Here is a 17,720-nt window from a genome sequence, read left to right on the forward strand (position 1 = left end):
AGTTCGAGACCAGCCTGGTCTACAGAGCTAGTTCCAGGACAGGCTCCAAAACCACAGAGAAACCCTGTCTCGAAAAACAAAAACAAACAAACAAACAAAAAAAAAAAGCTAATATGGCTGGGTAGATAGCTTTATCAGTAAGGTGTTTGGCATTTAAGCATGAGGACCTGAGTTTGATCTTCAGAACCTATGTAAGAAAGCTCGAAATAGTGGAGCATACTTGTAATCTGTGCTGGGGAAGCAGAAATAGGTAGACTCCTAGTGCTTACTGGCCAACCAGCCAAGCTTAATTGGGAAACGCCAAGCTGGTGAATCCCTGTCTCAAAAACAAAGGTGGACAACACCTAAAAATGCTACTTATTTTCACTGACCCAAGGCCTCAACACAAATGCACAGATGTGTACATGTGCACACACACTCATGCTTATTTGCATATGTACTAACATAAACACACGCACACACAAACATGATCTGGAAACCTCAAGTGTTTAAGCATTTTTCTAGCTCTTCTTTATAATTAATCAGTTCCACAGCAGTGATGCAATTGGTAGTGACAATAATTGCAGCTTCAGGTGGCTTAATGCTCCTCAGCAGAAGAGCTGATCACATTTCAGGTTTTTAAAGATTCTTAGCAGCTATCTGTGTTTTCTCAGGCTCAGATGGAATGACTTTGAGAGATGAGGATAATTTGTAGGGCAGCATTAAGAAAATAGTGACCACAAAATGAGATGGCTAAATACAAGCAAGATGCACCCCTGAAAATTTTTTTTTCTCTCTCTGTCTCTCTCTCTCTCTCATTTTCTCTCTCTCTCTGTGTTTGTTTGTTTTTGATTTTCGAGACAGGGTTTCTCCCTGTAGCTTTGGAGCCTGTCCTGGAACTCGCTCTGTAGACCAGGCTGGCCTCAAACTCATAGAGTTCTGTCTGCCTCTGCCCCCTGAGTGCTGGGATTAAAGGTGTGTACCACTACCATGTGGCCCCCAAAAGTTTCTTAAATATAGAGTGATAAAGTCAATATTTGTAGAATGAAAATCAACTCCATTCAGAAAGATACTCACTGTTTGAAGCAATATCAATCAAAAGAGTTTCCTCTGCTTCTACGGGGAGGAGAAAAACACAATGGAATCAGAGAGAACACTACTCGTTACCACTAAAGCACTACTTCATAACTAAACAATCACTCAGTCACCCCTCCCGAGTCTCAGAATACATTAAAGAATCCTTTGACTGCTTTTGTTTGGAATATTTTTTAAAATAATTTTTATAGCCCCAGGTTATAAAGGTTATGTACAATTCAACTTAAAAAAATGAGTTGATCAAGGACCCAACTGGAACTCCTCAAAGAAAATCAAGGGATGGTGACTTAATAGAAGGGACCATGATAACATGTTTGTGCAAGTGAAGGCCAGTTTAGCTCTCTGTGTTCTTTCGATCTTATAGGAAGCTAGAGAAAAGTGACTAAAAGCCTCAGAGAATTCTTCTCACAGAATTATTCTCTCAACTCAGACATAGTCTCTGAAAATTTGTCAATGATCTCATCTCTGCTTTTGCCCTGTTGAAGAGTAGAGCATACTTAAAAGTTTTTTTTCTCTTAGGCTTTAGTGAATATCTGTGTGTCTAAAAGGTATCATATCCAATAAGAAGTTTCAGACACAATGCCATCTTAATTGGAGCATGATTCACATGAGACGTGATGACCCAGACAGATGAATAAAGAAGATCTAGTGTATAACACACAGTGGAATACTGTTTAAGGACAGAGAGAATGAAATTCAGACCTTTTGGCCACTGGATGGAACTGGAGGACATTACGTTAAGTGAAATAAACCATCACAGAAGGATAAATATTGCATATTTTCACTTACACATGGAAGCTAAAATATGATCTCGTAGAAGCATAGAGTAGGACTAGAGACTGGGGTCAAGTAGTGGGTAAAGGGATCCAGAGAGAGTAAATATGGGATAGCAAAGTACAGTTAGATAGGAGGACTAAGGCCTAGTATTCTACAGCATAGCAGGGTAATAACAGTAGATCACACATTACTACAGATCTTAGAAAAACTAGACGTCTTTGACAGTTCCTAATACAATGAAATGCTATTGTTTCAATTTGATCATTGCATATTTCAGATTGTTACACTGTGCTCCCTAATATGCACAAGTGTTATGTGTCAATGGGAGGGGGGAGAGAAGACAGCACAAGCTGTATGCAAGTTTAGAGTTCTCTTTTCTCTTGTTGGTTTTCCTGGACTTCCTTTTTTTGCCTGGACTATCTGACTTCCCTAGATTTGAGCACAGGCTACTGTCTCACAGCTGACACTTGGTTCTGAGCTAGAATCAACCACGACCTCTGTTGATCAGATGGGAAGCCGCACACTTTTCCAGCTCCCTCACTGCACTCAATTCAACACCAGGTTCTACTATTCAGGTGCAAAGAGCAGTGTAAGTAAGTAAGTAAGTGTAAGTAAGTGTAAGTAAGGCACAAAGTTGTCCAATAGCAGAGTGTAGTCCCTCTGCTCTCCATTGCAGGCTGACATAAGTAGGAAATGAAGACGCAATGCTCTGCAATGCCCTTTAGTTCCACAAAACTCTGAGTGACTAGTTTCCCAAATAGACATGCAAGTCAGGAAATGGAAAGGAAGTGAAAACTCAAGGGCATATCATTTCAATTTGTCATGGGGGAAAATGGCATACACCTTCCACTGCAATACAGCAGCTGGCCATCTACTTCTTACTAAAAATAATGGAAATGAGACCCTAGGGGTAGTAGGAAAGGCCCAAATCATGCTCGGACACCGAAACCTTTGGCTCTTTTGTGAGTGTAGCAACCCTATTGCAGCATGTAGGAGCCTTGTTTACAACGTCTCCTGTGCAGGGCAGGTTCAATAACTGGCCTGCTTTTCGACACACCTTAGACGCTACTGCTGTACGTATTTCAATGTACTCCCTCCTCTTTCTCTTCCTCCTTTCCCTACCTTCTCCTCTCCTTGTTCCTTTTGCTTTTTGCTGTTGTTGTTGCAGGCAGGGTCTCCCTACATGGCCAAGTCTGGCCTGGAACTCTTCCTTGGCCTCTATTTTGCAACCCTCCTGCTTTAGTCCCCTTCTGGGATATAGGTATGAGCCACTATGGCCAGCTGAGGATTTTTGAGTTCTTAATCACACTGTATTTTCTTTCCAGCGCACTGTTTTAAAAGTCATACACACTGACTACATTCACTTACAGGGATAAATCCTGAACAAGTAATAAATATGCAGGGAGATTTATGTGCAGAGATGTTTGCCCCATTCCTATTTATACCAGTGAACAGTAGTCCAAATGTCAACCAGAGGGAATAATTAGATTATGAGCTATCCATAAAATGGAACAGCGTATAGCCATTGACAGCATGGGACAACACTCGTAATATAGTAGCAAGTGAATGAGAGAAAAATTTTATATAGGATGAATCCTGCTTAAATGATGTGTTGTGTGCACAGAGAAAAAAATAGATATTAAGTGTCTCTAAAGGACGCTTTAGGTGACTTATTTTCTTCGTGCATTGCTGCTCTTTCCAACCCTTTCACAGAATGCATGTTACTGTTGTGAAAAGATCAAAGTTCAATGTAGAAAGCATCTGAGCAAGGTGGGACTCAAGCTCTCAAGATCCTCCACTGGGTACAGAATGCTTCTCCCTGAAAGAAGCACTGGACCTTTGGGAGGCATAAGACATTTGTTCTCTAGTAACCTGCTTCCTTTCTAGAGCAATGGGAAGTTACAGAAGCAATACCTCCTACACGGCTCTCCCAGCTTTTGAGTTTCATTACAGAAAACGAACCAAGATTTTTCTATGTTCAGTCCTCAAATGTGAGGGTAGAAAGCCAAGTGTTCCCTCCCCAGAGTTATGATTCACTAATGTCAAGGCTTGAGAACCGATAGAACTGAGTATGAGGCATGACAGTCAGATACCTCATGTTGCCAAGGTGACTTAAATCCAAAGTGCCGAGTACGGGAATCCTTTACAATGGACAGAACGTTGGTTAAGCCCAAGGTCGTCATTTAAACCCACATATATGTCAGTCAGCATAAAAGATTAGTTATACATATCTCCAACCCTACTCAGTGAAGCAGGTGCTAAATACATTCAGCATTTTAAACATAGCACTTATCTTTTCAATGGCCGGTTAGAAGTGTTAACTTTTTCTGTGAAGAGTAATATATTTCATTTTACATGCAGTGACAAATTTGAATATGTATGGCATTATACACTGCATTAATGACCAAGGCGAAGCCTTATAAAATTAGCTAAGCCACTAAAGCAAGTACCTTGAACACATTTGAAGTGGCTATTTATAGGAACGATATCTTGAACATGCTGCTCCTTCCCATGCAACTGGATTATTAACCTAGAAAACATAAGAATGTATTAATGAATAGTTACTGAAAATGCCAAATCTTTAGCAACAAAACACCTTGCTGTCTTGCTATACAAAAATTGTATGTTTATTGGACTTGTTGGATTTAGTCCGTTCAATCTGAGTATCATAATTAGTAAATGCTGCTCAAGGGCTAAGAGTGGTGATCAATATCTGAACATCCAAACTGGCTTACATGCATAAAAAATGTATATGTTTATGTCTTAAAAACAGTCTTAAGAGCATGCATCCCAAGTTATACAAGTTCATTGTATAAACATCAGACTGGAGAACCTATAACTTTAAGGGAACTCACTGATGGCAGGGACCATGGCTATCTTTTTGGTCATAGTATTTCTAGTGCTTAGGTTAGAGACTGGCATATCACACTCAGGTGCACTGAATCAATGAACCAGACAACCTGGTCTTTAGTTTTTCCCGTTCGGATTCATGTCTTTGACCAAAGAAGGGTTCTGTCTCTTTGGCACATGCATGTAGGTTGCTGGAAGAATAAGAAGAATTATTCCTGGACCAGTAAAATAACAGCAAAGAGGTAGCCAAACCATAAGTGGATTGCCTTCACACCCTTTGTGTATGTTCTCTGGTTTCTAACTTCAGGCTGGTATTTTTTTTTTTTTGCAAGCACGAATGAATTTGGCTTCCAAGTATGAAGTGCAAGACTTCTAAATTCATGTATTCTTACTCCTTACATTGTTGAGGCAGGGTTTTACTGCAGTTCAGGCTGGCCTATAACCCAGTATATAGCTCAGGCTGATCTCAAACCCATGATCTTTCTGCCCAGCCTCCAACGTGCAGGGACTGTAGATGCATGCCACCACGTTGGGCTCACTTTTTAAAAATCACTTCTTCTGAGTGGCACAGAATCCAAGTATAACCTAATTAGGAAACCGCTGTTCTAAACATCAACTGCTTCCTTCATCAAGCACTCTTCAGTTTTGTTCAAGAATATCTCTTTTCTTCCTGAGCCCCACTTCAGATCCGCTCTCTTCTGTGAAGCCTTTTCCGAACAGTTCCAAGCAGAACCAGCAATCTTCTCCCCCTAGCCTGGCCTTCCAACAGAACACTTAAACAGCAGTTACATTAATTTCCCCTCGAGTGGAGCTCCTTCAGAGCAATGACCCTATTCAGATGGGTCTACAGTCTAGCAGATACTCAATCACTACTGGTTAAATAGGTGAACAACTTTAATTACACTATAAGCAGAGGTTAATTTCCAAATGAAACTCCCTGAAGAAATAAATATTTTTAACATTTCATTGTTTTCCCTGCAAAACCCTATATGTTTATTTTTCATTTTGGTCTCTCAAGCAAAGCTCTTCCATATTCAGAACCACAGAGCTAAATGTGGAGCTAGGCTTCAAGTCCTAAGACAGAAAAAGTCCGAATGTAAAAAGTTCTGAACACCTAGGTCAGAGAAGACATTAAGAGGAAAAAACCTTTGAGGCGTACAGATGGTATTATAGTTTTAGCTGTCTGCAGTGAATGCTTTCAAAAAGAAATTTCACAGCCACACCTTTAATCCCAACACTTGGGGAAACAGACAGGCAGATCTTTGAGTTCAAGACCAGCCTGGTCTACAGAATGAGTTCCAGGACAGCCCAGGATTACACAGATACCCTGTCTAGAAAACAAAACAAACCTTTTCTCTGTGAATTCTGGATTATACTGCATAGGTTTAGATCTCAGAAATGCAATGTTATAACTGAACAAGAAACCTAGTCTCCCTTTCTCTATCTATAAAGGGGCATGATAAGCACTTAGAGCTATCATCAAGTCACCATGCAGTAGTAGTTGCTATACCCTTAGCATTTATATGCACTCATACCACAGGGATTTGATTTCTCTGTGGGGAAATAGTCAAGAGTGCTCCCCTTGCCAAGTTTAAAAGCTTTTCTAGTACAAGAGATTAGACAGGACAAATTCCTTATTCTAAGACCAGCTACGGGCTCTCATTTTAGAGTTCTAAACCCACTAAACAGGGGGTTAGATTCCTGTGTTGTGGTCATTACAATGATGTAGCTATTCCACTTGATTCTTCTAACTTTGGCTCTTTTTTTTTTAACTGAAGAGGAAACCAAGAGACATAGAATCTACTGGTTTGTGCAGGTTATACTACTTCATACTGTTTCCACCTTTCGACATGATCGCGAAATCGAACCTTTCAATTCACTGTTCCATTGAATGCACTCTTATTAAACTACTCTTCCTGGATTTTTATAAAGTCTAGGGAAAATAATATGAATGTCTTACAACCGACCAAGCAGGATCTAGGAAAGAGCTACTTCAAAGACCTAGCTGAAATCAGTTACAGTGTTACCTGTAGCCTCAAGGCAAGGCTTATGGTACTTTTCTTCTGTGTGCAGCTAGAGACAGGATTAAAAAGTAGGGCCCGAGACAAACGGATTTTCATGCAGAATCCAATGTTAAGAGATGTTCAGATTTAAGTGCTCAACAATTGTTAAACGGGGAGAAAAATTGATTCCCAGAAACCAGTGAACCAAGGGTAGTACCTTCCACACTAACAGGGATAGGGCATTGTGATGTATAATGGTAACCATGGAAACTTTAGATGAAGCATTAGTGGCAAGGGGGCAAGGTTAGCAGCTGTTCACGAAAGCTTATCTAAATAATCTTTTGCTCAATCAGTCAACAGTATTTACTGAGCTCCTATCATCCAAGGAAGTGACTTGCACTGATAAAATATCAAATATCGCTTTATTTCTGTACATTTCATTAGCTTTTCTTTCCAACAGTCCAGTCCAGCGAGAGAGTTACTGCCCTATGCCAACAAATTAGTGAATTAATGAATATGGCTTCAAGCAAATGGAAAAAGAGGATTCAGGGACTGGAAGAGCCAGTCGAATGGGGAAAAGACAAGTCTGGAATATTAACAGTAGAGCATTTCCATAGCACTTTTACTTTGTAAACCACTTTTACACTTATGATTCCCCCAGTTAAACCTCCAAAAGTTCTAAGACAGTTTATGCTTTTATTCAACATAAGAGGAAAGAAACCAAGACTCAGAAAACCTTATTAACTTGGTTACACAACACATGTCAGTTACAGGGTGCAGGAACTAAAGAACCCAGGCTTCCTGCTTCCCTGTCCATTGTGCCCTTCCACTGAGCCACAGGGCCTGGAGTTATCTAGCAACTTAGAAGTTGGTGATGGGAGGCCTCTGCTCAGGAAGCGCTCACTCTGCACACCTGGCTGTGAACCTGTTGCCCGCTTGGCCAAGGGGGCTGGCTCCTTGCGGTTTCGGACTCAGGGAGGTTTATGGAAGAAGGCGCTCTCCTCCTTGGAAGTCAGGTGGTTACTTACTCATATAGCCCGTTCCTCTGGGCTAGGGTCAGGGTGCAGGGCTCCCGGAGGGGACCCTTCATCTCCAAACCCTCCACCATATGCAGGTACTGGTCAAGGGTCTCTCCCTTTTTTTTTTTTTTTTTTTTTTGAAGACGGCATAGGAGGGGTGACACGGGGTCGGCACACACCAGCCGCCCTCCTAGGTTCCCCCAGTGTCCCCTCCCGAGCCGGCCCCCTTTCCCTGCTCCGCTCAGCCCCAGGACTTACACGTGCGGCACCCCGGCCCGCGCCCCCCGCCCCCGTGGCCTCCCTTCCCCTTCCCCCTCTCTCAGACGGATACGGCCAGGGGCTGAGCTCCGATCGGGAGCTGCGGCTCCATCAGGGCGGCCTCCAGGCTCTGCGGGGCTGCGGACTGCCAGCGGATTCCACGACACCGCCTCCTGCGGCCTGCCGCCCACCCGCCTCGGCTAGGCGGACAGAAAGGGCTCGGGCGCCAACGGGCGCTGGGAAGCCCAAGAGCCCGGGAGCCTGGGAGGCAGCCGGGGAGCTGGGGAGCTGGGGAGCTGGGAGGAGAGTGTCTGACCCGAGAGAGAGCGGCGCCTCCCGCCCCCGCCCGCCTGCCAGGCCGCCGCAGATTTCGCCCCCTGCGACCAACCTGGGGAACTGCAGCCAGACACCCGAAGGACTTGAGGACTCTGTAGCCGCTGGTCCAGCACAAGGCAAAGCAGCAGAAAGGTTCTGAGGACTTTGAAGACAGAGAAAAGAAACAGCCACATCGGATGAGCTGGGCCTATAGGAACCATAGCATGATGCAAAACAAAACAAAACAAAACAAAACAAAACAAAACAAAACAAAACAAAACAAAAAAAACAAAAAAACCCTTTAAACTTATGAAGCTCTCTGTCGGTCATCTTCTAAGGTGTTTTCTCTTTCCATGTTTTTCTTCCATCCCCTAAATTTGGAAATTACCCAGAGCTTAGCCCTCTGGCCCACCCCCACCCCTGCATTTCATCCTCCTCAGGTGATTTCCGAATTTGTGAAGTTCAATCACACATGCCTAGTCCGTTCCACTCAGCCATCTGCCCTGAAAACTTAAAAGCTACATGCTTTCTTCGTCTCTCATGATCATTTTGATCCAAATAAACTTTATTCATATTTTCTTTGGAATGACTTTTCCAATTTCTTGTTTTCTCGCCTTTCAAATGGCCACGTAAACAAGCTTTTGTGATATCTGAGCTGGGTTACTGAATCTTTCCCCCACCCGAAGAACTCCTGTAACTTTTCCAGGCTGTTAATAGTTGCCCCAAAGTACTACCACTTCAGTTGTGTTATTCATTTGCTCCGGAATCTATATTTGACTAGATATCAAGACTTACTTTAAAGCTATGCTAGTTAAGACTCTATAGTATGAGCACAGACCAATGGAACAGAATGCACAGCCCTTAAATAGAGCCATCCACATATAGAAGATGGATTACTCAGTATATGTGCCATTTCATATCAGTGAAGAAAGAATAGATTCTTCATTAAATACCGCTGGGGATACTGATTTTTTTTTCCACATGGAAAATTATATAGTTAGATCCTTACCTCACACCATGGATAGAAAAATCAATTTCTGGAGGTATTATAGTTAGTAGCCAGCCTGAGCCCACGAAACAAGCTGTGCGTGCTCTATATGTCCGAGCTGGGGAGGTGAGGTTAACCAAACACTTTAGAGCCCAGAAGATCACAAATGAGTCCCAGATATCAGACATTAAGCTTTTTACATTGTTAGATTGTTGCCTGGCCTTGACCTGACCTGATCTTAACTGTGCCCAGGCTCTTCCCTCTGGAATAAGAAGGTATGAAACTTATTTTGGATTTTATAACAACCTATAGTTAAGAGACTTTAGATCTTTAAAGAGAATGTGCTTTTAAAATAATTGGTATTTTTAAAAGACTAAAACTATTTTTTTTGTTTGTTTTTCAAGACCGATTTTCTCTGTTTAAAAGTCCTGGCTGTCCTGGAACTCACTCTGTAGGCCAGATTGCCTTTGAACTCACAGAGATCCATCTGCCTCTGCCTTCCAAGTGCTGGGATTAAAGACATGCACCAGCACTGCTTGGCTAAGACTGAAACTTTAAAACGTATTGAGATTAACATGAGATCCCAGAGAAAAGAAATAAAAAAGGTTTGGTTTAAAATTGTGTGTTTGTGTGTCAGAATTGACAAAGGGTGGAATGTCATAGGGTTTGTAAGCTCAACACAAACACAGACACACCCAGGAGGAAGGAATCCCAACTGGGGAATTGCCAGTATCAGATTGGTCTGTGAAGGCATTCTTCTGATTACTGATGTGGCAGAGTTCAGTTCACTGAGCAGATAGGTCTTTCGTATATGCTGTATAGGAAAGATAGCTAAGCAGGCCAAGGGAAACGAGCCAGTAGGCACTATTCCTCTAGGATTCCTTGCTTCAGCTCCTGCTCTGGCTTATGTTGATGATAAATTCTAACCTGGAAGGTGAAATTAGCCCCTTTCCTCCTCATGTTGGTTCTGGTCAGTGTTTTATCTCTGCAACAGAAAACTAGGACAGGTAGGTTAAAAATCAAGTGGTGAAAAGCAAAACTTTGCGACTTTCAAAAGAAAGTGGGAGAGCAGGGGTGGGGGCTATGGGCCTGTGATAATACAGACATTTAGTATGCACAAGTCCCTGCAACCCCCAGCACCAAATAGTTATCCTCCTGGATAATGGAAGTAGTCAAGATTGCTGAGCAAAAATTGGGAACTGGGGGGTGGGGTGGGATGGGGGAAAAGGGAGATGGGGAAAGACAAGTGAGAAGGGGAGGATGGGAAGAACTTGGGTAAATGGGATGGTTGGGATAATGGAAGGATGGATATGGGAGCAGGGAAGTATATATCTTAATTAAGGGAGCCATTTTAGGGTTGGCAAGAGACTTGACTCTAAAGGGGCTCGCAGGTGTCCAGGGAGATGTCCCCAGCTAGGTCCTTGGGCAGCTGAGGAGAGAACCTGAAATGGCCCTATCCTATAGCCACACTAATGAATATCTTGCATATCACCATAGAACCTTCATCTGGCGATGGATGGAGATAGAGACAGAGACCCACACTGGAACACTGGACTAAGCTCTCAAAGTACCAATGAGGAACAGAAGGAGGGAGAACATGAGCAAGGAAGTCAAGATCGCGAGGGGAGCACTCACCCACTGAGATCTATTGGGAACTCACCAAGGCCAGCTGGACTGTGACTGAGAAAGCATGGGATATAACTGGTCTCTCTGAATATGGTGGACAATGAGGGCTGCTGAGAAGCCAAGGACAATGGCGCTGGGTTTTGATCCTACTGCATGCACTGGGAGCCTAGCCTGTTTGGATGCTCACCTTCCTAGACCAGGATGGAGGGGGGAGGACCTTGGACTTCCCACAGGGCAGGGAACCCTGACTGCTCTTTGGAAAGAAGAGAGAGGGGGAGGAGAGGGGGCAAGGGGAAGGGGGGGAGGGGGAGGGAAAAGGGAGGTGGAGAGGAGGCAGAAATTTTTAATAAAAAAATTACAAAAAATGGAAACAAAAAAACCAACAAAATATCAACAATGAAAACTTTTTAAAAAAAGAAAATACAGTGAGAATGGTACTTTTTTTACACTACTTTTCAAATGCATATACTTTTAAGACAATAGAGTGAGGCATGATAACACATGCCTGATATTCAGGAGTTTCAGGCTAGCCTGTGTAACACAGCAAGTTCAAGACTAGTTGAAGTTATATAATGAGAGCTTATTCCAAGGAAAACAAGGAGATGAAACTCATCTTAGTGGTAAAATGCTTATTTACCACGTTCCAGGCTTTGGGGTTAATACCTAACAATACAAAACACACACACACACACACACACACACACACCATCTAGTAGAAAACAATAAAATATATGAATAAATAATTAATTGTCAAGTACACCTTAGTGACTGCTAAAACATAAAAGGATGCACAGCTTTATTACTACTCAGAAAAATTAAAACATAAAATCATGAAATATTGCTTCACAATCTTTTTTTTTTGGCTAAACATTGAAAAGTTAGGTAGTGTCTGTTAGGTCTCTGGCCCTCTATATGTCTAGAAATGATTTCAAGCTTGACAATAGAAGGATTTCTGATGGTTAGATAAAAGCCAGCATTCCTCAGGAACTTGTGTAACAGGTTTTTCCATCCCCCCCCCCCAATGAATACCTCCCTCCAGCTACCTTATTATAATCTGCCTGGTTTGTCCGCCCCCCACTGTTTTGGGACTCTATTTGCTGCTCTCCCCCACTCTCGCTCTGCGTCCTATCTCCTACTATCTCCACCATTGTCTCCTGCTTTCCCACTTCCCTAGCCCTGGCCATGTCCAGTCTGCTTTCTTTTCTCTCTGCTCTGGACTCTTCCAGATGCCTCTGGATATTGCCTCTGTTTTGCTAACAATAAGAACCCCCCTCCCCAAGTGCAGCTGTCCTGTTGGCAGTTCCTTTACTGCATTCCCTTGGATGCAGCATCAAGTGTTTTTGAGGGTGTAGAACACAGATAACTTGGGTAGAATTTGTACTATCATTCTAAGTTAGTAAAGAACAATTGACAATGTCCAATGAAAGTGAGAACACACCCTGTAGTAGTTTGAATGTAATTGACCCCCATAATCTCATAGGGAGTGGCACTATTAGGAGGTGTGGCTTTGTTGGAGTGGGTGTGCCTTGTTGGAGGAAGTGTGACAGTGTGGGGGCAGCTGTGAGGTTTCCTATGCTCAGGATACCACCCAGTGTCTCAGTTGATTTCCTGTTGTGTGGCATGACTAATAAAAACCCAGAGACAGAAATTGGGGCTCTACCTGAAAACCAGAAAAGCAAGGCAGCCAAGCCACCAGAGAAGCCTCGCCAGAGGCTGGGCAACTGCAAACTAACTAACTAAGCCTCTCTTTCCTCCCATTTTATATTCCCTCTAGTGCTGGGATTAAAGTCAGGACTCCCTAGTGCTGGGATCAGAGGTGTGGCACCACCACCTGGATTTGTTTCTGCATTAATTTTGTGTAGCCCAGGGTGGCCTTGAATTCACAGAGATCAATCTGCTTCTGCCTCCCAAATTCTGGGGTTAAAGGTGTGTGCCACCATTACCTGGCCTCTGGTGGCTTTAGCTTTGCCTCTGGTCTTCAGGCAAGATTTATTTATTAAAATACAAATAATATCCCACCACACTGTTGCCTGCAAGATGTAGCACTCTCAGCTATTTCCCCAGCACCACATCTGCCTGCATGCCTGCCACTGTGTTTCCTGTCATGATGCTAATGGATTGAACCTCTGAAACTGGAAGCCAGCACCCTCAATTAAATGTTTTCCTTCGAAGAGGTGCCATGGTCATGGTGTCTCTTCACAGCACTAGAAGGAAACCCTATGACACTCTTAAACCCAGAAATACATTCCTAGGTAGAAACACTGGCAAAACTAATTTTCTAAACAAAGAAATAAATTATTTTGCATTATTTGTAACAAAGATGGAAGCATATCAAATGTCTGCTGGAAGGCGAATGGTTAAATTTCGGTTTTCATGATTTCGGAATAAAATGAATGAATTTGAGCTTTAAGTAGTAACAGAATTAAATCTCAGAACTATGGAGTTAAACAAAAAGGTATCATATAATATTTATCCAAATTCTGAAAATTGCTGTGTGTTGATTACATAGATGCAGTACATAACTGTCAAAAGGGGCATGATCAGAAAATTATAAGGGAGGAGAGGTCTGAGAAGGATCCTGGGGCAAATGTGAATATTATTATCTTTTCTCTTTTTTTTTCTTTTCTGTCTTTTTTTTTTTTTAAGACAGAGTCTAGGGGCCGGGCGATGGTGGCGCATGCCTTTAATCCCAGCACTCGGGAGGCAGAGGCAGGCGAATCTCTGTGAGTTCGAGACCAGCCTGGTCTACAAGAGCTAGTTCCAGGACAGGCTCCAAAGCCACAGAGAAACCCTGTCTCGAAAAACCAAAAAAAAAAAAAAAAAAAAAAAAAAAAAAGACAGAGTCTATGTAGCTTTGGCTGGTTTGGAACATGCTATGTAAACCAGGCTGTCCTTTAGCTTGTGATGATCTTTTGGCCTCCTTTCAAGTACTAGGATCACAGGTGTATGCCCTCAGACTTAGTTTTTAATATTTATTTCTTCAAACACAATGAAAGTTGCTGTTGCAAGATTAGTTAGAACTGGGTGTTGGGTGCGTCTATTTTTCTATTGTTCACTTTTTCCTGCATTGGCAATCATTGGTAATAAATGAAAATGAAAAGGGAGCAATCTGTAGAAGAGGGTGAGCAACATCAGGTGCTAAAATTAGGCCAAGGAAAAATGAAGGCCAAGAGACTTTCTTTGTCTGTTGCTAGGAGTCCACTAGTGGCAACCAGATGTGTGGTTTCAATTAGAGGTGAGAATAGAAACAAGGTTACAGAGAATGCAAGGAGGGAGCTCTGACTTAAGAGAGTGGAGACAAGACACCACATATTCAAGAGCTTTGAAAACAAAGAGGAAGAAAGTAATGAACTTAGCTAGAAGGGTAACACAGGCTTTCAATGGAGCCCGAAGGCCCATTAAAGCCAAGGGATAGGAGCCAGCACATATTAGATTAAGTAGGCTGCAAGATCCCATGCAAAAAGTCATGAGGAGCAAGCCAGTAAACAGCGGTCCTCCATAGCCTCTGCATCAGCTCCTGCCTCCGGGTTCCTGCCTTGCTTGAGTCCCTGTTCTGACTTCCTTTAATGACATACAGTAATACGGAAGTGTAAGCCAAATAAAACCTTTCTTCCCCCACCCAAAGATCCCATGCAAATACCCTCAGTAATTGGAAAGGACAAGGATCCAGCCTGGAGATAGAGGAATCAACTTTGGTGAAAAGGCAAGATTCTTTCTTCCCACTTTATAGTCTTTGAACCTTAAAATAGTGCCTACCAGATAGTGGTTTTTGAGGGAACTCCTTGTTGGATAAAAAAAAAAAAATTAAGAGATTTGCATAGATACGAAAGTATATTAATGTAAGGACTCTAAGAGCTAAGTCTTCCATAAAGGTAATAATGGCTGTATAGAAAAGACATTAAAGGGCTGGGAATATAGCCTAGTGGAGGAGTGTTTGCCTAGGAAGGTGAGAGAGTCCCATAAAGAGTTAAGTGGTCATGGAACAAAGTGCAAGGTAATGTAGTTTTAGCTTTAAGGAAACACAAATCTCCAAATCTTACCAGCATCCCAGTGTGCCTGAATTCTCAATGTGTATCTTTGATCTATTCCACAATGTCAGTTAGGAGTCATAGGATTTTCAGAGACAAAAACAAAAACTTGAGATCCTGGGCCGAGCTCTTTGCTAGCATATGAGACACCCAGGATTCAATTCCTAAGTACTGAGAAAAGAAAATTGACATCTTAAGGCTATACAATATTAAATGAAACCAGTAAACAAGAGAAAATAATTTATAATCAAGTAGCTACAATATAGTATGTTCTATCAAGTATATCAATTGTTATTATTTTCCTAAACCATTATATTTTGTTCTTGTTCTGTTTGTGGCTTCCTGGTGCTGGCTTAATGGTCTACCACAGCACATTCAATCTGTGCTTGGTATGCTCCTAGCCCTGACGCCCATGATATCTGGAACTTGTTTTCAGGTCAGATCTCCCTACTTCCCAAGTCTGCTTAATTATTCTGCAGAGATCACAGCCATCATAAATTAAATTAGTTATGTACAGACAATTTCAAAAGCAAAATTGCAAAAGCCCTTTCAAAAATTTATAGTAAAATATAAATGTTTAATGTAAGAGGGGTTGCATTTTAATATGTTTAATTTGATGCTGGCTGGAGCTTCCGCAAGCAAGAGCACTTAGGGTCTGTGAAGGGAAAAACAGGCCTGCCTGGCACAGATGTGGCCAGGAGGAAAGATTGCACGTAGGTGAGTCAGCAGCCAGAGGCTGGAAGGCAGGCAGAACTGAGGCATAAATGATTCATTAATTTTTAAATTACCACTAGTTGAAAAGCCTTGCTTTTCACACACAGAGGTCCAACTACTGCTATTGCTTTCCCTACAGTGCCGCATGAAGAGCTCATTCTTATGTCCATATTTCTGTTTTACATTCCTGTGATGTATTTCTAGTTAGGCATTTTTACTTTGTTTACATATATTTTCCTTCTGGGTAGAATTTGCGCCGAGAAAGATTTATTACCTGGGGTCACATACACTCTAGAGAGATGGTAAGAGGCACAGCAAGCAGAAACACCGAGCCTCCTTTAGCACAGAATGCCCTCCAGACTCTCAGTTCCCACTAAGCCTCAACTCACATTTGGTATTTCCTCCTTTCCTGGCTACTTTCTCCACTTTCTGCATACATTGTTCTTGTCTTTGGACTATGGCTTGTCTTTGGCTTTTCTTTCCCATATATTGAACGCCAAAGTCAGGCATTACTCGGACCTACTTGCCTCCTCCTCTCAGAAGCTAGAGAGATTCAGCTGACACAATATGCAATTAACCTGTCTTTCTAGGATCCAAGGATCTGTTGATGTTACATTTTTGTTCATTGGTTGGCTAAATTTTTTCTTTTAACTTTTAACATTCTATTTGTGTGTGTGTGTGTGTGTGTGTGTGTGTGTGTGTGTGTGTGTGATGTATGGTGAACAGAGGACAATTTGAAGGAGTCAGATCTTTTCTTCCAGCATGTATGTCTCAGGGACTGAATTTAGGCTGTCAAACTTGACAGTAGCTGCCTTTTGTTTTGGAGACAGGATCCTTCATTTTACAGGTCACGCTGCCTTGGAACTCACTATAAAGAGCAGGCAGCTCTCAAAATCTTAACCCTCCTGCCTCAACCTCACAGCAACAACACCTGCTGGGATTACAGATGTTTACCATCGCACCTGGCTTTGAATGTTTTTTTTTTCCTTCGGTTATATAAGGAAGAACCTTGGGACTTGCACATGCTAAGTCAGTGTTTTACCACTGAGCTTCATCTACAGCCCCTGGATATGTCTTTTCAGGGTTATTGCTTAAGACTACTTTTACAGACTTCATGTTCTAGCCATCATGCCTCTGAAATTGAACATGTACAGGAGTTTAACTCAACAAGATAGGTGGGATCACTTGAACGCTGTTAGCTTGCCATCTTGGTTTTGACCTTTATAACAGGTTAAGTTACAAAAATGGTTATAAAATACTCAGTATCTTTCCAAAGAATATGAGAGATGGCAATGTTGAAATACAGAGCGCAAAATCGATAAAAGCTTCTACAATTTGTCAAGATGATACTCATCAAACTCATAAGCTGATCAACATTCTTAGATTACATATAAAATTTTCCTGAGTGCTTTGGAAAGCCTAAGGGGAAAAAAACAGAGTTATGGCTAAATTACAAATTAGTATCTCATTTATTGGTAATAAAATCATCCACTTCTGCAAAGTTAAGTAAAGATCTCTAATTTCATGTACAAACAAAATAAAAATTATCAAAGTGAGCAAGTTTTCTTAAAACCATGGAATTAAATAATTCCAGACAAATTTGTTTAGGGGAAAAGACAGACTTTTGTCATCATTATCATTATTATTACTACATGTTTATTCTTTAGTAATGGTGCATTAGATACTTGAGCCAGTAATTTAACCCAGTGACTAGAAAAGTACCCACAAAAATGAAGTGTATAAGGTCATATATGATCCAAGGTCACCACTGAGGGACATTAGTTATGAGTTATAAACATGAGATGTTTGCCAGGTGGTGGTGGCGCACGCCTTTAATCCCAGCACTCAGGAGGCAGAGGCAGGCAGATCTCTGTGAGTTCGAGACCAGCCTGGTCTACAGAGCTATTCCAGGACAGGCTCCAAAGCCACAGAGAAACCCTGTCTCGAAAAACCAAAAAAAAAAAAAATCAGATGTTTTATTATTAGTTTTTATGTTAGTACACAAAATAATAGGTTTCACATGACATTTTCATGCATATGTGTTGTTATACTTTGTTCTTATTCATCC

General features: G+C 41.9%; 1 protein-coding gene across 3 annotated transcripts in view; it reads right to left on the reverse strand.

Annotated features, from left to right (window-relative positions):
- Positions 1–8,267, reverse strand: part of Ocrl (OCRL, inositol polyphosphate-5-phosphatase) — a 58,637-nt gene extending 50,370 nt beyond the window's left edge. For 2 of the 3 annotated variants that reach the window (XM_026784859.1, XM_026784858.1), the window contains exons 1-4: positions 8,055–8,267; positions 7,733–7,812; positions 4,302–4,381; positions 1,057–1,095 (exon numbers count right to left, since the gene is read on the reverse strand). In XM_026784859.1, the coding sequence (XP_026640660.1) occupies positions 1,057–1,095; positions 4,302–4,381; positions 7,733–7,812; positions 8,055–8,093 (238 nt within the window). In that variant the 5' untranslated portion in view covers positions 8,094–8,267. The other variant, XM_026784860.1, reaches the window with a different exon arrangement.
- Between the last annotated feature and the right edge of the window lie 9,453 nt (positions 8,268–17,720).

Source organism: Microtus ochrogaster, chromosome X, assembly GCF_000317375.1.
Source record: "Microtus ochrogaster isolate Prairie Vole_2 chromosome X, MicOch1.0, whole genome shotgun sequence".
In the NCBI taxonomy this organism is placed as follows: Eukaryota; Metazoa; Chordata; class Mammalia; order Rodentia; family Cricetidae; genus Microtus; species Microtus ochrogaster.